At 34.7% G+C, this 22455-nt stretch overlaps 1 protein-coding gene across 1 annotated transcript in view; it reads left to right on the top strand.

Moving 5' to 3' along the window:
• The window catches only part of LOC150086161 (spliceosome associated factor 3, U4/U6 recycling protein-like), a 192475-nt gene extending 172563 nt beyond the window's left edge, over positions 1-19912 (top strand). Inside the window, exons 20-23 of the mRNA XM_090374426.1 lie at positions 1439-1528; positions 2886-2969; positions 14312-14487; positions 19671-19912. Coding sequence (XP_090230552.1) covers positions 1439-1528; positions 2886-2969; positions 14312-14487; positions 19671-19845 — 525 coding nt within the window. The 3' untranslated portion in view covers positions 19846-19912. The remainder of the gene's footprint in view (positions 1-1438; positions 1529-2885; positions 2970-14311; positions 14488-19670) is intronic.
• The last annotated feature ends 2543 nt before the right edge of the window (positions 19913-22455 follow it).

The raw sequence follows: 22455 nt of genomic DNA, 5'->3' as shown, positions 1-22455 counted from the left end.
GCAAGTTTGGGTCTAGAAGATGTAGAGAATGCTGTTTACCACAGTGTCTTTTTGCAACTGTGAATTTTGGTAGAGGTTCTGTCACTGTCTGAGGTAAATTCTTGTTTTGGGCTTGGACCATTGGTTATTCCTGGTACAATGACTGCCATGCAATATTGGCATTCTGGACAATTGCACTCTTCCTGCACTGAGGCTGCAGTACTAGTATTAGTGTCGGTACTGGAAAATGATACAAAAAAGCAAGCTTATAGCAAGCAGCAGAAACAAAAAAAAAAAAAAAAAGCCTACCCATTTTACCTTTCCATTCCTTCCAATAGTTTGTCTAGTTCTTGAAATTTATTTAAGCTATCCACTTCCACAACAACAGATGGAAGTTTGTTTCAGCAATCAACTACCCACTGGCTAAAGGCAAACTGTCACACGTCTATTCTGCAAACATCCTTCCTCAATTTGAATTTATGCTTTCTTGTGTGTGTATTCTGAGCAAGAGGAAGACTTCCACCAGCATTGAGCTTGCTCAATCCATTCAAAGCCTTAAACACCTCAATCAGATCACCTTGCAGGTGCCTAGTTTCCAGATACTACAATTTATAGAACTTAAGCCTCTCTTGGTAAGGGCATCCTTTTGTTCCCCTCACCAATCTCGTTGCCCTTCTCTGTACTATTTCTAGCAGCTCTACATACTTCATAAAATGAGGCCTCTAGACCTGTATGCAGTGTACTTGGGATGCAGCCTAACCATTGCATTATACAGTGAAATAATGACCTCCTTATCCCTGCTAGCAAAATTCCTGTATATCATAGACAAAACCCCATGAGGTGTCCTGGCAGCCTGTCTGAACAGTTTAGAGGACTTCATATCTGACTGCACAATTACCTCTAAGTCTTTTTCATTTTCTACTACCATGAGTGTGGTATCACACAGTCAGTATATTACTCTGGGATTACTGCTACCCATATGCAGTTCTTTGCATTTGCCAAAGTTAAACTTCACTTAACCCATTTCTTAGCCCATCTGCATACTTGGACATTAATTTGATATGCCCTTACCAATATCATTAATAAATATAGATAACAACGATGGGACCAGCACCACTGATAACCACTCTGTCTTCTCCCACTCAACCATCCCTTTATCCATGGCAGTAACTTGCTCTTAATGCCACAATGCTCCAATTTGTACAGCAGGCTTGTATGAGGAACAGTATCAAAAGCTTGCCTGAAACCCAAGTATATGAGATCAAAATTATTTTTTGCATCCAGTTCCTTTGTTAGTGCATCATTGTGTGTGTGTGTGTGTGTGTGTGTGTGTGTGTGTGTGTGTGTGTGTGTGTGTGTGTGTGTGTGTGTGTGTGTGTGTGTGTGTGTGTGTGTGTGTGTGTGTGTAGAATAGCTGCTACATAGCTATATAAAAGTTAAATTTTCTGTTTTTGAATAGTTTACTACAGGACTTGAAAAGAATAAATTATTTGTCAAAGGCCTCCCTTTCACCACAACTCAGGAGGAACTAGAAGAACTGTTTAAACAGGTATGTATTTTTTCTTCCTTTTTTTTTTGGTAAAGTTTATGGAATTTCCTAACGAGAAACTGATGTTTTATCTCACAAAATGGACAAACTAACCTTTCAAATATGCTTTTAACAGGCATGATACATTATATGTCATGTACTCAGTTACACATTATGATCTTGGTTGCGTGTGTACCATATGCTCCAAGCCATACTAGATCAAATGAAAACTTATTATAGAACCAAAGGATGACTTTTACTTTGCAGTAATGTATACTTGTTACTTTTTTTTTTTTTTTTTTTTTTTATTTGCCAGTGATAGATTGAATCAACCAAAAGCTTACGACAGAAACAAAAATCGGTGTTTATTATTAAATTAAGACATTTTCCTTTTTCATTTTTCATTTTTGTCATTTTTTTTTTTTTAAATTTCACTCTATAATTTCTCTTTTTTTAGGGGTGTTCACATATATAACAAAATGCCTATTGCCTTCACCATGTGTATATATATATATATATCTGTCTGTCCTTCCATATGTAATAACTTGACTCCCACTGAACATTTACATGAAATCTTTTAACTCCCCTAGAAAGATTTTTCAATCCATCCCAACATTCATTAAATTGGACAAACTGAAATCTGGCAATTATTCTCTCTCTCTCTCTCTCTCTCTCTCTCTCTCTCTTCCCCCCCCCCCCCCGATCAGTTTATTAAATATATAAATCATGAATTGTTAATAATTGCTTATTATATTAATCATGGGAGAAATGTGAAATATGGTTTTCATTTCAATTGTTATTAAAACCAGAAAGAAATAAGTAACATGCATTACAGAAGCATTGACAGCATATTACAATCTGAGATATGTTTTTCATTTCATACATTATGATTGCAAAGCATTACAAAATGCTTGGTGAATATTATTTTGTGAGGTATGTGTAATAAACTGAAAACAGCTATTTTTATATATCAGTAATTAATTATTAACAAGATAATTAGCTATGTACTTTTCACTTCTGTTAATCATAGATAAAGAAAAAATGCAATTAATTAAGAAATAAAAATTGAATGCACCTAAAATGTAATACACTGCATATCTAACTTGTTTTAATTGAATCTTGTGTACAAGTTCCTAATTTGCATTTTTTCCATTTCACATAGAACCTTATTGGATAATCAGTTTTTATTTACTTGGAAAGAAAAGAGTAAGACTAAATTAAATATATGACTATAGGCACTATAATATAATATATTTCAGGGTGATTTTAAAACAATAATAGAGCTATGAATAAAACAGCTTTATCCCTGTCTTGTTGCCTGTATTAATTATATATTTGTTATTACTCAAAGGTAATTTCATATATCTTCTATTTCCAGTACGGATCGCTTGAAGAGGTTCGTCTTGTAACATACAGAAATGGCCATTCTAAAGGATTAGCATATGTTGAATTTAAAGATGAAGTATGTCAATTTTATTTTGTCTTATGTTTATTTGTCCTTCCTCCATAATTAAAGCAAATACATTGTAAAGCGTGAATATTTTGGAATGCTATTTAGAAAGTTGTTACAGATTGTCAGATTTTAATATTTATGTATTATCTTTCAATGTCTATTTAAAACTTTTTTGAATCTAATCTGCTCTTCTCTCATCATCTCCACTGAACAGTTATATTTCTGGTTCTAATTAGAAAGTGACTGTAGTAACATATTATCTAATGGCCGTCGGTAAAGATTTAGTACTCGGTGCACCTTTCAAAATGGCGGCAGTGGTTAAAATCGGCAACTCGTTTTCCTATTTTAAAACAGCTGGAATAGGGGGAATAAACACCCCAAGACCGCCGTTTTAAAATCAGCAACTCGTTTTCCTATTTTAAAACAGCTGGAAGAGGGGGAATAAACACCCCAAGACCATTGCCTCGTCGGCAAGCATAGAGGGTGCACCGAGTACTAAATCTTAGCCATGGCCGTCCCATTTCCATTATTATGTGGGTTTTATATTAGGGAATCATTTTGCATAATATGAAACATGCTTACCATTATGCGATTTTTGCCAGTGAGCTTATTTCTTGGGACTTGTTTTGTGCTGGATATTCATGCGTGCTTGTGTTTACTTGATAATCAGTACATTGTCATCAGTTCTGACTCAGTTTAATTTATTCCATTCAGGGTTGAAGTACATGCTTGAACTAAAAAATAACAATATCAGATTCTTAAATTTGACCATCATAAAATAATGAACTACTCTAAGCCAGATTTACAGAAAAACCAGTGCACTCCAGTTAGTCCTTGCATTGAGTAGATATTTTATTTATCTATTTATTGTAGTTCACACCATTCTCACAGTTTAAAACAAATCTGTCTTACAAATGCTGTGCATAATGCAATAGAGTATTTTTCACCTGATGAATTTCAGTTACATAAGTATTGTACTTGTAAGTGAAATGTGGCATTTCAGGTTACAGCATACACCCTCCCTGGTGATTCAGATTTTTGCAGGAGTAATCCACTTCTGAATTATAGTATAATATCTCTCTACCTTGTGATAGCTTGTTAGCAAATAAAATTAGGAAAATTTTAGAAACACAGACAGAATTGGCTTTCTCCTCATTCCAAAATTGTCTCCTTTTTCGAAAATTCCAGTAAAATTAATTATGAAATAAGACATAAATAATATAGTTTACTTGATAAACTTTTCCAGAGAAATATGTCAGTTGAATGTTAGTCAGATATGGCCTCCCTGATATTACCAACACACATGTACTATCATAATTAGTTTTCAAAATAAGACTTGCAACATCAAAATATCAGTACATGTACACCGCCCACTTCATAAACCTAGGCTGGAGATTGCGAAAATTCTAATTAAGTTAAATTAAAAATACAAATTGTGTTATAGTTGCACTAGCAGTATCCAAGTTTATGTTAGAAGACAGTCACATGCTAAATGCCAGAACCCCAATGGAATTCTCAGCCTTAACCTAAGAAAAGTAAAACTGCTTTGGATCAATAAGGAATGAGCTCTACAGCTCTCATGATTCTTACTAGTTATAACTACAAACAATCTCTTGTGTTGGCATTTTGCAATTGAGAATGGAGTATGAGTGTTAAAAAATATTTAGTTCACTTCTTGCCACCTTATGCTTAATTATTTTACTATTTTTCTCTTTTTTTGTTCCTTTCCTTTTTTTTTTTTTTTTTTTTTGTGAAATATTCTTGGCTTTTTAATACTGATATTTTCTCTGAAATGCATATCCATATCAGAGTAGGTAATGGCTTTTAATAGTACGTTGGTATTTTTAATTCTTTTATTTAATCCTTTCAAAATGAGAAAGTAGCTGTGCAGTTGTTAGAGGTGGGTTACTTAAATTAAAAGATTTGTTATTTTAACCCCAGGGGCTCACATCTGGTGGTTGGGCTTGACAAACCCTGGGTCCTGAACTGGATATCATCATTTTTCTCTTTCTTGGTGATTTCTCTCTCTCTCTCTCTCTCTCTCTCTCTCTTTTAGGATAACTCAGGAGTTTTTGGCTGGTGCAGCATGAGCCTCAGGCTTCCTTGCACCATATGGCTAATAATAATAATAATAATAATAATAATAATCTTAAGAGAACTAAGACATCATCATTTGTAATTTGTGAAACAATTATCTCTTGTGTAATTTAGTTAATTATCTTCAATATACTTCATTGTATAACAGATTTTTGTGGTTGCCAGTTTCTTATTCCTGTTGTGTACACTCTGCTTCTGGATGGACATAATATGAATACATACTAATAACATACCAGTATTTACAACATATTGTCAGTTACTGACATTCTGAAAAAGCAACTAAGTAAAATAAGTCTACAAAAGATAAAAATTTAGTGGAATTGGAAGGGAATAAGATCCACTTGTACAACTTCTAAAATTGTTTCTCGGTGGGGGTGGAGGTGGGGGTATAGTCAGTCATTCCTGGAGGTAGGAAGCCAACTTCTAAGAGCAGCAAAAATATAATCTCTCTCACCACTCACATCTGTTATGGTAAGTGAGAAATTTTTATATTTGTATATCTTTATATGGTATGATAGAGTCTAATTGAAATATCCAAAAAATGGATAATATCATGGACTTAGTGTATGTATTGGTAGCCATTGAATAGTACTTGAATATGTGTGTAACAATATTAAGACTATTAATGCAAGAGTAGCCTGACAGCTAAATTAGATTAATCAATTTGAAACTAACCAAATTAAGTGGGGAAGATGGACTAACATACTCTCACACAGTATGAGTATATTAATTAAAATCTGAAAGAATTATTTCAGTAAGACAAATCTGAACAGACTGCTTTCATTATTCACATCAGTTAAACAACCATGTTGAAGCAACCATTTCTCATGGAACAAGAAAACTTATGCAACAAAACACACTAATAGAGTAAGTATTAAGTGAATGAGAAAAGTAATGAATAAAAACAGCTACGATGACATAATAAAATTCATCAGAACTGTGTAACCAGAAAACTTACTGACCTTGGATATTGTTGATTGGTTCCCTTATATGTGGTTCACATAGATGGAGTAAAGACTCATACAGTCTCTTTTTTTTTTTATGTTAACTTCATTCTGCTGGTCTAGTAAATCATTGGCTTAAAGCCAATTAGTACAGAAAAATTAACTGATAAGAGGAACAATTGCTGACATTTCTACAAATGTCAGCACATGCAGACATTATGATGCAAGTTCAAACCTTGCATTGAACATTACTGAATTAAATTGCATTAAAGTAACAAGTATAAATAAAATAAACTTAAGTTTGAACAAAATGAAAATAACACTAAAAACACAATCTCAGGATATTCAAAAGAAATATCCTGAGATTATAAAGTGGTGCCAGTTGTTGATATATATACCTGATCAAGGGCATATTGCATAATTGAGGAATAAGGTATGTCTGATATAAACTCATTAAGGTTAAACATGCACATTACTATTTTTTTTTTTTTTTATGAAAACCCCAAATGTGAGAGGTATTAGAACCTATAATACTTAGTACTGTGCTTGTGTTGGAGAGATTGAGAAGACGAAAGAAGATATTTGTTGACATTAGACTTGAACTTCTTTAGACTGTAATTTTCAGGAAATATGTATGTAGGAAGGTTGTTCCAGAAAATGGTAGTTGAATGAATAAATGGGGAAGATGAAAAGTTGGTTCTCTGAGTTTGAAGTTGGACAGTAAATGTATGGCGGCACGTGTTCGGGCTGTTTTGAAAGAGTGAACGGGAATTATATAAGCCAATTCAGAGTCTCTCCAGCGAGTGGAGAGACTCTGTTAGAGATAAGTCATTGATTAACCTAACTGCCCTCTTCTGAATGGAATCTAGAAACCTGAGAGAGGTTTTGGAAGCACTGCCCCAGATGTGAGAACAATATTCCATGGTAGGGCAGATTTGTGATTTGTACAGAGTGAACAGCTGTTTGGAAGAAAAGTAACGCTGAAAGCGAAAGAAAAAACCAAGTTTTTTAGATGGAGAGGAAGCAATATTTCTAATGTGCTTGTGCCAAGAGAGAGAGAGAGAGAGAGAGAGAGAGAGAGAGAGAGAGAGAGATTAGAAGTCAGGAGAGACTAGATATATCTCTTTTGGGTAATCCCCAAAAGAGATATATCATTTTGCCTAGAAATCAGAGTGTCAACAAAGATAAGCGTAGGAGCAGAAGAATCCTTTTTGCAAGTTATAAGACAAGACTGAGTTTTAGAAGGATTGAAATCAACTAAGTTGTCTTTACCCCACTGGAGAATAACCTGGAGATCGGCATTTAAGGAATTGGTAGTGGATATTCGAGAAGTTGAAGCTGATTGAGCAGGGCAAGGTTTCTCAAAATGGAAAGTGGAATGCAATGTGCTATCACTGGCAAAACTTTGGATAAGATTTCCAATCAACGGAAGAAAGTCATTAATATACAAGAGGAAAAGAGTGGGGGAAAAAACTGAACCTTGGAGGACACCAGCATTAGTGGAGAAGTTAGAAGACAGAGAGCCATCTCCCATCACCCTCAGTGAGTGATCAGAGAGAAAACTGGATAACCAATTACAAAAAACAGTTGGCAGACCATAAGATGGAAGCTTGTTTAGAAGACCTTTATGCCAAGCAGGATCGAAAGCCTTTGAGATGTCAAGAGCAACTGCTTGTGTTTCACCAAACTTTCCCCTCAAATTTGTCCATAAATGGGTAACATAAGCCAGAATATCACAAGTGAATCGACACTGACAGAATTCATACTGGTGATCGTTGATCAGACAGAAGGTTTCTAGGTAGTTTAAGAGTTGGCAGTTAATTGATTTCTCCATTACTTTAGAAAGAGTAGAAGTAATTGCAATGGGACTATAATTGGATGGGAGGGATTTGTCATCCTTTCTAGGAACTGGCTGGATATGAAGGTGTTTTTCCTTCCAAGCAGAAGGAAAAACACCTTTGGAATAAGAAAGTGAAAAAAGGCGGCAAAGAACAGGAGTAAGTTCAGGAGCACAGGTTTTGAGAGCAAGTGGAGAAATACCATCAGGACCTGGAGCTTTCTTAGCATCAAGATTTGCCAAAATCCGTCTGACATCCTTTTGATGGAAGACCACAGGAAGCATTGAATGGATTGTGTTGGGAATGGTGGGAAGTGTTTTACCAAGATCATTAATACATGAGTTTGAAGAAAAATGGGACGCTAGCAGGTCAGCTTTATCCTTGGCTGAAGTGACAACAGAACCATCTGGTTTTGACAGAGGTGGGAGAAGAGATGGGGAAACGTTGCGGCCAATAGCTTTGGCAAGAGACCAGAATGTTCGGCTACCATTAGGGCAAGGAGCAAGTTTTCTACTCTTAGCCTGTTGAAAATCTAGTTTGGACTGATTAATAACTGCTTTACAGTTGTTGCGAGCTTTGGTGTAGGCAGAAAATGAAACTGAAGAATTGGAAACAAGCCAATCATGATATGCAATGTTCTTCTCTTCAACAGTCTTAACACATTTATTGGAAAACCAAGGTTTAGATAAAGGATGAGATTTTAAAGTAGAGTGTGGAATAAAGGATTTCATTGCTACAAGAATAATTTCACTGGCACAATTTGAGGAAACGTTGATATCAGAAGTTTTTAAACAGTAATCCAACCAAGGAAAAGAAGAAAAGAAATCTTGCAGGTCATCCCATTTTGCATTCTTGTAATGCGAAACAACACGAGGTTGGGAATAACCATGAGATATAAAGGCTCCATTGGAGAAGAGACAATCATCACGTTGTGATCTGAGGTGCCTAAAGGATCACTCGCTTTGGCCGTGTACTTAGAAGGGTTGTTTGTGAGAAAAAGATCAAGCATGTTGGCTGTGTGGTTAGGATTGTCCAGTATTCTTGTAGGTAAATGAACAATCTGTTCAAGGTCATTAGTAATTGCAAAAGCCTCAGCATCTCGACCAGCTGGGTCAGTGTGACTAGAAAACGGAAGCCAGCTGGAGTTGTGAACATTAAAATCACCAAGGAAAATTACCTCACTGTTAGGAATGTTATGATATGCAACGTTCTTCTCTTCAACAGCCTTAACACATTTATTGGAAAAACCAAGGTTTAGATAAAGGGCGAGATTTTAAAGTGGACTGTGGAATAAAGGATTCCATTCCTACAAGAATAATTTCACTGGCGTGATCTGAGCAAACATTGACTGGAGATAGTCAAGTTGCAAAGAGAGGAAGTCAAAGAGCTCCAAGTGATTAGTGGAGTTGGGAGAACGGTAGAGACAACAGATGAATTTGACACAATGAGTTAGAGAGATTTTAAGGCAGAGAAGATCGAAGAGAGGAGATTCCAAATTACCAAGTCTCTGACAGGGAATATCGGAACGGACATATGCACAAGTACCTCCTTCGAGGTGAAAGGAATCATACAGCGAATAATTTGGGCAACTGAGATGATCAGTAGTTGAATCAACCGATAACTGAGATTCTGTCAGAAAAGTACATGGGGTTTGGCAGACTGCAAGTGGAAATGGACATCGTTGAGATTAGATTTGAGACCACATATATTTGTGAAATGAACTAGGAAGTGTTTTGGAGGTTTAGATCTTTTTGCGGATAAGTTTACTCTATTAGTTTGACAATTCATGGTGTATTCACTAGTAAGAAAAAGTGGGGGGTGAGATGCTGTATGAAGTAATGAAATTTTTGGATATGACGTACACGTGGTAAGAATATACCTAGATCCTTGACATAACGTGGCCTCGACAATGCCCCCACATACACACTACTTGGACTCCCTCCAGTCACTATCTGGCAGAGTAGAGGTAGTGAGATTATACACTAGCTGATCCGGAAGTCTCCTAAAGAGTTAACTAATAGGTTCGGTCCGGGCCTGCGAACACCGTTTTAGAGCTGTACCCTCGAAATGAAAGGAAGATTGGATCTTGCAATGAAGTTCATCATAACCTCAAAAGTCATCATTCATACTGCATGATGGAACAGATGGGGAAGGGTTGACCAGAACTTAGCTCTGGAGACTAAACATGGGTTCCACCACTTCAAGCCTCCAATAAGCAAAGTGGTGGTATTGCACCGGTTGATGAGAGTCATCTACCACCTAGTATTGCCTGGTAACACAGAGTTGCAGCATTTCTCCATGTGGTGTGGGTGCCACACCTCAGCTCCTGCTTACATCAGTTCACACCTGGGTAGTCACCCACTGTGCTTGTGCATGGAGGTTATACCCAGGATTACTAACAGCCCCACCATTGTGAAGGTGCAAGCAGGATTTGGCTGTCACATTTACTATGTTTATGAGAGAATAAATAAATATCAAAATAAATTAAAATATTCTGGATATAGAAAAACATAAGCTGGTAAGCCAACTAAAAAAAGACATAGTAGACTGTCCTGTATGCCTTGAGGAAGCATGGTGCGTCCTGGGCTTTTTGAATGGGTTAGTCTGTGTGGAATACAGAAATGGTTTATAGATCAGATTTTGAGATAGTGTAATATCTGCACTCACCTGTAATTGTAATACAGCTCATAGTAGTTCCACCATATTTTTGTGGAACACTTTTCATTTTAATTTATGGAATTTCTACAGAAATATTTCTTATTTTTATTCCAATATAACAGTTTTTATAAATGATATTCACTTCCATGAATAATCCCTCATATATCTGATCCATTCCATAGTGGGTTTATTGAGCATAGACTGAGGTTCTGAGCAGTCAGCCCATCATTGTCAAATTATTCTCCCCGAGCCATCCTGTGCCATAAAATCACATAATTTAAAATAAGATTGTTATTGCTTCTTCTGCCAAGTACAATTTTAAAAATTTATATCAATACCATATTATTAAAAACGTTGGATTATCCCTTCACATGTCATGATTGGAATGGTGCAGTCCTTACATGATGTTCTGTAGGTCAGTGCCATGCCAAGTTCTGCCATATGATGCAGCAGTACACTAGAGAATTCCTTTCTACTCTATTAATACCTGTTCCTCTGAGTATAAATAACATCATTGCATATGCCACTTTGCATTAACTTTTAGAATGAAAAGTTTGTGGACAGTAGCATTATCTCGCAGTGGTTCCACAGAACCACTGTTGATACTATACTATATAGTATGTGTAGTGACACCTATCCCTGTGATCCTTTGGCTACTTTGGGTGTGAGCTGTTTGGATATCACACTCAACTGTTTGGAGATTTTAAGTCTTATGGTCAGTGTTCGGCTTTGGTATGGCTACCTGTTTTTCACTTGTATGTGATATTCCTGATGTAGATCTTAGAATATTACGAAGCACCAAAATCAAACCACCTGTCCAAGTTCATATTCGCCCAGCTTATTTTTGTGTTGCATGTCAATTGTGAATAACACCACTACCTTCCACAGCTTTCCTTGTACCTCTATGTTAACAATGTCCTTTACAATATATACATAACTACCATTTTGCTTTTAATATGTTTATTTGTTACTAACTCAACACTGTAGTAAAGTGTGGTCTAGGTTCATTAGCAAAGTTTTAGTGTTACAATCAGATGTTCTGCCAGTTAGAATCTGGCTCCAGAAAACTGAAGGATGTTGCTAGAGACATTAATTAATAGTTGTGGAGTTGGGTTGGCACTACAGACTTTATTATGGGTCATACTGATATATCTCTGTGATTGGCATTGTTGTATTTCATTTTGTTTTAATTCTGTAATACAGTGTGAAAAAGGTTGGATGCACACTTTAAATATGCGCAATATTTTATTTTAAAAGAACTATTTCATTCCCCCCCCCCACATTTTGCTACTGATTTCATTAAAACTTTTAGTTTTGAACATGCTTAACAAATGGGCCATCTATTTGAGTCTGAAATGAAAGATTTAAAAATTGTGCACTATTGGAACAAGCACCATCAACAAAACAGTTCAACAATCTAAGAAACTTGGTACAATCTTTGGGTCATCCAAAAGATCTGGCTGTCCACATAGTGTGAATACCACTTCCTTGTATGGTGCAAAATAAAATGATAATAAACCCAAAATCCTTATCAGTCAATAAAAGTTAGCAAAAAAATATCAAGTCAATCTGCAGTGTTATCAAAAAGCTTAGTCAGTTCAAGGCTTATGAGCTCCAGAAGTTCACTTGCACATTGTACAATGAAAGCTGTTCTATTCAAAAGAGCAAAAACAGTTCTTTGCCTCTTGGCAAATTTTAGATCTTCATGATCGATATCATTTTCAATCTCAAAATAATAGCATGTGGCCACAAAACAGCACTTCTTCAAATTCTAATGGTTGCAAGGTTTATTTAAAATCATAAAAATTAATTTCCATTATAGTTTGGGTAGATGCTCTAACTAGCGGGAAAACTCAACTGTTTTGCTTTGATGCAAAGGCCAAAGTCAGCAAAGAACTATAGCAAACTACTCCTTAAAAGTGTGCTTTATTGGTCACAGAAGCACTGTGGAGATCAGCAGCACAATCTTCATACTCACCGTTTCTGAATCCGCAACTGTGTGGAGCATATTAGAAATCAAGGCTCCTTGCTATTCCTTAAAGAAATTTGGTGGCCTTGACTACAAGCAACTTCACTGGTGGTAAAGTAAAAGCTTGTAAAAAACATTGACATATTCCCAAAAGACATGATCCGAGTGAGAGGTAGTTATAGTGAATTTTGATTGTTATTGTATTTGTGATGTATTAATAAAATTTTATGCAGTTTAATGTGAAATGTTTTAATCGTTGAATTATTGCTAAAAATATTTATATTCAAACTTTCGGGTGGCATCCTATAATTTGAAATTAAGCATATTTAGGTTATCCAAATATTAGGTGCAAGCCAAAGGTTTACGGACTGGTCATGTGAAGTGCTAACCACCTGCAGTATAGTAATGCATCTTTAGATACTGCTGAGCTATTCATTGTGAGTTAAATGTGACCAGTTTCACATCAGTGGTTGGGATGTTGTGCTTTTGTGCAATTGGTGTTTAAGTGCATCTTGGTTTAGTGTGTCTTGTGATTTTGTGTAGTCAGGTAAAATGGTGAACGTTAAGGAACAGTGAATTTGAATTAAATTTTGTCATAAACATTGGAAAACAGCTTCTGAGACTTATGAAATGCTTAAAAAAGTGTTTGGTGATGATGCTATGGATGGAATATTTGTTTTTCAATAACATTCATGTTTCCAAGGTTGCCAAACTTCACTTGAAGATTTTGAGTGCTCAAGTCATCCTTTGTCCAATCAGACTGGTATGAAAATATTGAAAAAGTGCATCAGGTCATCCATGAGTGGCTGATTAATATTTGTGATGTTCTGTGCCTATCTTATTGTACATTCCAATACATTTTAACTGAAAATTTAAACATGAAGTGGATTTCCACAAAATTTGTGCCTCCATTTGCTGAGTGATGAAGAGAAACAGAACTGGTTTTCTGTTTGTGTTGTAGGGACCTTGCATAGGCCAGAAAGGACAGCAGCTTCCTTTCCAGGGGTTTATGGTTATGACCTAAAAACAATGCAGCATCCTCCCAGTAGAAAAGTCCAATACCTTCACACACACACACACACACACACACACACAAAAAAAAAACATTTAAAAGGACAAAGATTCAAGCTGAATTGCAAAAAGCTTTTGATAGCATTACAAAACAAGAGTTCCAGAACTGCTTGAAATAATGAAAGAAGCCCTGGGACAATACCAACATGTAACTAACATTGTGTAAATTAATATTATTGCCCCACTCTGGAAAATTTTGGCTTGTACCTCATATATGTTATGAATGTATATGAGGTACATATATATCTATGGATTCTTAAAGAATTTAATTTGATCATAGTTGACAAACTTGACAGAAAGTTATCATTTACTAATAATGTTACATAAGGCACTGTGGTTGGCATAAAGAAGTTTGTTTATACATATACCTTTATCCATTTTGACTTGAGGCATTCTAATTTCTATTAGAACCTGAAGGAAAAGACATAATACCTTAATAAGTGCCCAAATTTGTATTTATATACATTGTCTTTGGTGAGATGATGCAGTGATACACTAGCACATTGAAAAAGGTATAACTTACTATCCTTGTTAATTATTGCCTATATTGTTTCAATATATTTTTTCATAACTATATAAATTTATTAAGAAATTTAAAAATATATATGTGTTCTTTGTACAAGAATGTCCTATTAAAAATAAATAATAGGAATATAACTATTTATTTAGTTAAAAGCGTACATAGCTTCTTATAGATTTGATTCTTTTCAGGTAACTGAGATTTAGACTAAGCAGATAGGCTAAGGGAAATCCAGCTAATTTATTCTTTTATAGGAATCTGCAGCAGCAGCTCTACTAAACACAGATGGCATAAAAGTAGGCACTAATATTATCTCTGTAGCTATAAGTAATCCTCCTGAAAGGAAACCTAAACAAGATAGCAATTTACAGAGTGGTTTACAAATGAGACATACACTGTCCCTAGGAGGAGGAGCCAAAGAAGTAGGACCGTAAGTTTATGATTTTCATTTTGTTTGAACATTGATTAGAAATATATCCAACATGCTGGGATTTGTTTACGAAATTTCCCTTTTGTGTAAGTGTACTTTTAAACTAAAAACAAAACTTCCATAACAGTTATATTAATAAAATCCTCATATTTTTGCATTGAATATACTATTAACTATTCAGATATATATTATATTAATTATAGTCATTTTTATAAATTTAGTAATTTTTAAATACCTAGTAGCATAGTCTTTCCATCTGTCAATCATGTTGATATAATTGGGTAGAATAAAAGAGATAATATGGTACAAAGTATTTTTACTAAAATTCAAAGAAATAGTCAAATTTTGAGTTATAGGTCGATTAGAGTTGCATCTTTATGTGTAAAACAGCACTAGGAGTGTTGTGCTGCAACATACAAATGCACCCAAGTAGCGTAACCATAATGCACACGTGTGGTGATTAAGTGGTCAACCAGCAAGTGTCATAAACCTAAAGGCACAAGAAATTTACTACTACTCAGCATTGGCACACTGATTGAACCCTTTGCAGTAATGCTTACTGTTTGTTTATAGACTTGGCAGCACGCAGTTTTGTTTATTACTTGTGTTGATGTTAGTTTATGTATAAATACATTTTTATAAAATTTTAATATTTGTTCTGATTTAAGGCTCAGCACAAAATAAGTGTTTACTTTTAGCAAGTGAATTTCAAACTTTTAATTTTCAGCCGTTACATAACAAATTTTTGGAATGCTGGGGATGTCAGAATGTTGATATATTTTTTTTCCCCTTCAACATTCCAAAAGTTTCAGTACATTGAATGAGCACTCTCACATTTAGGTGGCAGTGTTAATCTATTTAATGAAGCATTTTTAGAATCAAAGAAGTTAGCAAGAATGCTGTTGCCTTTTATGTCAGCTTAAAGAATTTCTGAAATCAGCAAATGTAAATAAATTACATATATATCTTCCTTTCATCTAAGTAATTACCAAAAGAAAAAGATAAACCCTTTCACTATTTTTCAAAATGTAACAGATCTTTTCAAAAAAAAAAATAAATAAAAAATACTGTGCCACACTTTCATCCCATCATTGGTGCAAAAAAAAAAAAAGTGTAAATTGAAATTCATGATCTTTTTTACTGTTTCATAGTTCAGCCTTGGCAGTGGCGGTACCACTCCAGTCAGATTTTTCGATCTTTTATAGAAAGAAGTGACTTTTGTATAAGCCAGTGGTTTTCAACCTTTTTTTAATAACGGCACTGCTAAGTAATTTATTTTGTTTTGCAGCACCCCTACTCAGTTTTCTGCCTTTTAGAACTAATTCTCTCTCAAATATATATATATATATATATATATATAATATTAAAAAATATATATGTTATATGATAGTTATTACAATAATATAATTATAAAAATTACAATACATAATACAAATTATATATATATATACAGTATACAATTTTATTCTTTATATAGAGGTACTCAGTAAACATCAATTATAGATCACTAAAAAATTATTAAAAAGATACTGTATACCTTTTTATAATGAAATAAACATATAAATTTTAAAAAAAAAATAAGTTTAAGTAACTTAAACCCAAATTACATGGTAACCCTGGAATGTTGTTGTGGCACCCTAAGGTGCCACGGCACCCCAGTTGAAAATCACTGGTATAAGCACATAGCTAACCAAATTCCAGATTCTTCAACTCCTGCTGCATAGTTCACTTGGATGGAAATGGTGTAGGTCTTTTCTTTGCTTAAATTGAACTTTTCAGTCACATACTAGGCCCTGCTATTCTGACACACAGTTTACTTGAAACTCGTACAGCATTATTCTTAGAGAGCTGTCTTTCTGCTGCATTTCTTCCTTTTAGAGCTGCATTCTCATTTCATCTTCCACTCATTGTATACTTTCAGATGGTTGCAATCAACACACTAGTTTTTCTCCCATTGGTAGGAATGCTTATGTTTTTTATTCTTTACACTAAGGTTGAATTAGTCAAGCAAATGAGAAAACAACATATCAACCATTATTTTCTTGTTTGAGTAACTAGAATACCATTAGAATATCCCTTTACTGCTCCAAAGGCTAGCAATGTGCTGTTATGGCAAACCAAATTAAGAGAAAAATGAGAAATGTTAGCTTCAAGATTACTCTTTAATGTATTGCATGTGCAAGTGCTTAAAGCTAATCTATATAAAAATGTTAGAATGTTTTATTCCAGTTGTCTTCCTGATTATAGAAAATATTAATGTATATAAGGATTGTGAGGTTTGGCCCACAGGCTACCTGGTACAAATTGTTGGTGTTTCCTATTCTGTATATCATTCCTGGTGGAAACAAAACCATTTAAATTGTTGATTCATTCTTGAACACCTGAACAGAAACATATTTTGATATAGAAAAATAAAGAATATTCTTTGTTCTTGTTGGTACTAGCAGTATCACAGTTAACAGGACACCAGCAAAAACAAAATTATTTTTTTTTCCAGGCCAAAGAACAGCATATATGCATATAGTCCCTTGTTGGTTTCAAGACTAGATCAGTTTGGGTTCGTCAGATCAAATTCCAAAGGGTTAAAAAAATAATTTTTAACCTTTTTGTTATTCCTAATGATGAATTCAAGAATTTGAAATGTTTGGCATTTTAGATATTTTGTATAGTTAATTTTAATCCACATTAACGTACATTTTCACTCTTGTAAATTAAACTTGTTTCCACACGGTGCAGTATTTAATTTTAAAAAATTTTAATTTCTGCATGAAAAGCATGCCTCACCTAAATTATAACAGAAATAGTAGTAGTAGTAGTAGTAGTGGCATGTGATGCAAGAAAGCAAATGTATGAGCTTATGCAGCATCAGCCAAAAAAAAAAAAAAATTCACACCATTCCCTCCAAATGCCTGTCCAGTTCCTCCTTAAATTTATTCAACCTATCAACTTCCACGTCAGATGGAAGTTTGTTCCAGCAATTAACCACCCGCTGGCTAAAGGCAAATTTCCGCACATCTGTTCTACATCTGTCTTTTCTTAATTTGAATTTATGCCCCCTTAGGTTCGTAATCTGAACAAGTGGAAGGATCCCATCAGAATTCAGCGTGCTCAACCCATTCAAGGCCTTATATACCTCAAATACTTAACTGTGTCTGATATAAGTGTCTCAGGTACAACGTGGACCCTGACATGCCTCCTCGTGGCCAAGGAGTCAGGGGACCTGGTGTCCCCTTGCTGCAAAGCCTCCAGGTACCTCCGTAGCCAGGTGGGAAGGAGTGGCAGTGCATAGCACACGCTTCTTGATTAGACTGGGGTTCGAGCCCGTCACCACCAAATGCGGAGGATGTGGAAAGGTCAGGGAATGACCACCGCATATCCCGGAGCAATATGGCCTTAGTTGCTAATGCTCCTTAAAAAAAAAAAAAAAACAAAATAACAAAATAGCTGCAAAGCCACCAGGTGCCGGCACTCAACATAACAACACGCCTACATACATACACTTGCTGACCTTTGCCTTATGCCTTTTCAGATGCTACAGCGGCATATAGGGGAAACCTTGAAGACTGCAATTAAACAAACACACCTTGACACCTATGTCTGATATCATTTTCTAAGTGTGTGTTTTTTTTTTTTTTTTTTGTTAGCTATATGAAATACAATAGACTTTTAAGAGAAATTTGTTGTGGCATTAGGAATATCATAATATTGTAATGTAAAAATAGCACTAAAAGTGAATTCACAAAAGGAAATGGAAGGTTGATAGTCCACGACTAATTTTTATTACCATAGTGACTTACACCCAACTGGTATAATAAATTTGAATTATGATGATAGTACAAAACTTCTGCAATCAGAATATCCAGTATACGGATGCTGTGGTTATCATTATGTAATGTGGAAGAGTAAAGTAATGACATTGATACAGAAGTTTCAATGAGGATTAAGCCCGATGCATTATCAATGCAGTTTAAATCCTGCTCGCAAAAAAACAGATGAAAGGACAAGACATTCATTAAAAATGTTTACAGATTAAACAAGTTCAGTTATTAGTACTTAATATTTATTGAAATGTGATTCTTAAAACTGCTTAACCACTAAGTGCACCTCTCTAAAATTCGGCACTTTTCAATCCCCAAATATGTCAGATTTTAAAAAGTTTACTGTACCTTTATTCAGTGTTTAACCAGCTTTATCATGCAGAAGAGAGACTAGTAATAAAATAAAGTTTATAGTAAAAACAAATAGAAGATATTTACAGGGTATATTTTAATTGCAAGCATCATTGACTCCCCAGTGATGTTATAAATCGTCATAAGGTAGATCACTGTCACTTTACTGAGCCTTGGAGTGCGGATAGAGTCAAGACCCACAGACATGGTCTCTTAATGATCTGGATATTATCTGCAATAATATCATAAAATACTAGAAATGACTACAGAAATGACTACAGATTTTGCTATGGTTTTGGATACAGTGTCCAATGTAAGTCATGTTCAACAGGTGACTGTGATACTTACATTTGTATTTAGAGGCATAAGTACTATGAACATTGAAATATGCGAACATTTTCTTGGATTTTGTCCTGTGAGTGATTCTACCAGACAGGGATTGTTTGAATATATATCAAACAATGTAATTTTTGAATTACATTTCTGGAAATAATCCAAGGCCACATTAATTGAGATCTCCCTATATCCTCATTTTTGAGAAAGTAAAATAATGAAATAACAATGTCATTTCTTGAAATGTCCTCTTTGATTGCTCCATAGATTCAAATGAAGAACATAAAATTAATCAAGGAGGACGATACAGTGTAGTAGTAAGTGACAATGCCACAATAATACCATTTAATATCCACCCCTCCCCCGCGCAATTTATATTTTTAATTTCATTTATTCACAAGTACAGAGCTCGATACAGCCCCATACTAAACACGTTGTAACCTTAAATATTTTTTATAATAGCTAACTTAATCGATTAAAGCTAATTATTAATTCATCCATACCAGTCTGTAGAGATACCCCATAATTAAAAAATGTGGTATCTCTACAGACTAAGAATCACAAATAAGAAACACTTGTGATTCTTACTTGTAGATTAGAATTTGAATTATTTTTTCATATAAGATATAAAAATTGCCTATTCTGATTACACTTGAATTTAATTCTTTTGTATTTGCTTAGGAGAGGAAGGAGTCGTACTCAAGTTTCCCTCTTACCCCGTGCTCTACAGAGGTCACAGACCTCTACTCAAAAGCCATCGACAGCTAATGGAAGTGGAGACATTCAAAATGGAACAGGAGACAGGAAAACAAAACTGAGTAATGAAGACTTTCGGAATTTACTTATGAAAAAATAATTGTATTCAATTCAAAACTTTCATCATATCGTCATCATCTTGTAAGTTTGTGTCATGTCCATTATGTCTTTGTACTAAAGATCATCATTAAAAATACACGAAAGAAAACTTTGATTTGTGTCTGTTACCAAGATAGATTTATATTTCAATTAATAGAAAGAAGTATATTTAATTTTGGTATTGTTTGCCAGCAAAATTATTCAGATACCATATTCAGTGACAAAAAACATGTTTATTGCAAATCTTAGTAATTCGGTCAGCCTGCCCATGCCAATGTTTATAGCAATCTCCCTGTAGGAGGAACACTAATGATATTAAAATTCAGTTTCCTGTATGTAGCCCCAAGAATATTCCACTGCTTATCCTGCAAGGCCTGCTCATCATTATACGAAAGGCTCCAGGATAATTAATTTGGTATCTTATTATGATCTCTTATTTAAGTATCATGAAACAGGTTATGCTGCCATTATCTCTTATTATCAGGGAACACTGGCACTTCGTTGATCAGATACTTGATTTTTTATATTTTCTGCCAGTTGACCAATTTTATCAGGATATTTAAATGAAAATGTTTCTCAAGGGGACAAAAATAACAATGGCACAAATAATTCACATTCACTGCTGAACAAATGAATACTGTAATCAGATGAAAACTCTTAAAATCCATTAAAAACAAGAAGATTCTTACGTTCATAGTTTGTTAAACAAAAAACTGTTTATCTTACAAACTTTTTACGGTTTTAGAACTAAGAATATTTGAGTTGTACACTTGATTGTACAGAATATGGATTTAAAAATGTATCATTCCTTATAGAATTTTACTGGAACTCAAAAAAAAAAAAAAAACCTGATGGATGCTCTTAGTTCCAAATTTAATTTGAGTTAACGTTAAAAAAGACTGGATGCATTGAAATTTTTCTTAATTTCTTAATATTTTATTAACATTTAAAAGTAAGCTTTGTTACTGCACATCAGTTAATTTAATAGAATATTATAATTAATGGTGTAATGAGTGAAAATTATTTGGTCTCTTCTTGTGGACTTCTTACTATCCTTTCTTGAAGTTTGGCTTCAATAAGTTCTATAATACCTAAAGGAAATAAAAAAATATATATATCTTTATATGTCTAAACACACATGCACAGGATGATTCAAAGAGAAAAAATAGTTTAAAAATTCATAGAACTCTCATAATAAATTAAGTGCACATAATGTCTCATAAACTTTACAAGGACTACCAAAGACTATTTCGACATGAACGTCTATTTTGAGACCTACTAACACATAAGGAATATAAATATTAAAATTTGCATATATTGTTTTTATTGGAATATACACAAATGGATAGCAAACTTCTAAAAGTTTCACTATGGACCTTACAGGCCTTTGACATAAGTTCATGACTTACATGGCAGACATTAATTTAATAGTCTGTTCTCCTCCGACCTTTGCCAGTATGTCTGTGGTAATTGATGCCACTGCCTCAGTGAGCCTGCATTTCAATTCATAAATGTTTTTTGGCAATGGTGGCACAAACATGTTATCCTTTACATAGCCCACAAAATGAAATCATATAGTGTTAAATCTAGAAAGCATGAAGATCTCATCATTTTCTTTGGTATGTTTTCCCATCCATCACCAAGGTACTACATTACTGGGATATTTCTTGTGAAAGTGAGGAATCACACTGTCTTGCTGGAAGATAAAATTGGAGGAATCTTCATTAATTTGAGGTATAAGCCGATTTTTTTTTTTTTTTTTTTTTTTTTTTTGAAAACCCCAAACACGAGAGTGATTAGAACCTGTAGTAGTAGTAGTAGTAGTAGTAGTAGTGGCTCATGATGCAAGAAAGCAAGTGTAGGAGCTTATGCAGCATCAGCCAAAAAAAAAAAAAATCACACCATTCCCTCCAAATGCCTGTCCAGTTCCTCCTTAAATTTATTTAACCTATCAACTTCTACAACGACAGATGGAAGTTTGTTCCAGCAATTAACCACCCGCTGGCTAAAGGCAAATTTCCGCACATCTATTCTACATCTGTCCTTTCTTAATTTGAACTTATGTCCCCGTAGGTTGGTAATCTGAACAAGTGGAAGGATCCCATCAGAATTCAGCGTGCTCAACCCATTCAAGGCCTTATAGACCTCAATCAGATCACCGCGCAGGTGCCTAGTCTCCAGCCACTGCAATTTGCAGAACTTAAGCCTCTCTTGGTAAGAGAATCCCTTCATTCCCCTCACCAATCGTGTTGCTCTTCTCTGTACACGCTCAAGCAAATCTACATCCTTCCTAAAATGAGGCCTCCAGACCTGTACGCAGTACTCAAGGCGTGGCCTGACCATTGCCTTATACAGAGGGACAATCACCTCCTTTTCCCTGCTAGCAAAATTCCTATATATCATTGACAAAACCCCATGACCCGCCCTAGCAGCCTGTCTGCACTGCTCAGAAAACTTCATATCTGACTGCACAATTACTCCCAGGTCTTTTTCATTTTCTACCACCTTAAGTGTAGTACCACACAGTTGGTACGTTTCTCTGGGGTTATTTCTACCCATATGCAGTACTTTGCATTTGTCAAGGTTGAACTTCAGTTGCCACTTCTTAGCC

The sequence above is a fragment of the Mastigoproctus giganteus genome, chromosome 5, assembly GCF_048544385.1.
Source record: "Mastigoproctus giganteus isolate SK-2022 chromosome 5, ASM4854438v1, whole genome shotgun sequence".
In the NCBI taxonomy this organism is placed as follows: Eukaryota; Metazoa; Arthropoda; class Arachnida; order Uropygi; family Thelyphonidae; genus Mastigoproctus; species Mastigoproctus giganteus.
This window is presented reverse-complemented; position numbering and strand designations above follow the sequence as displayed.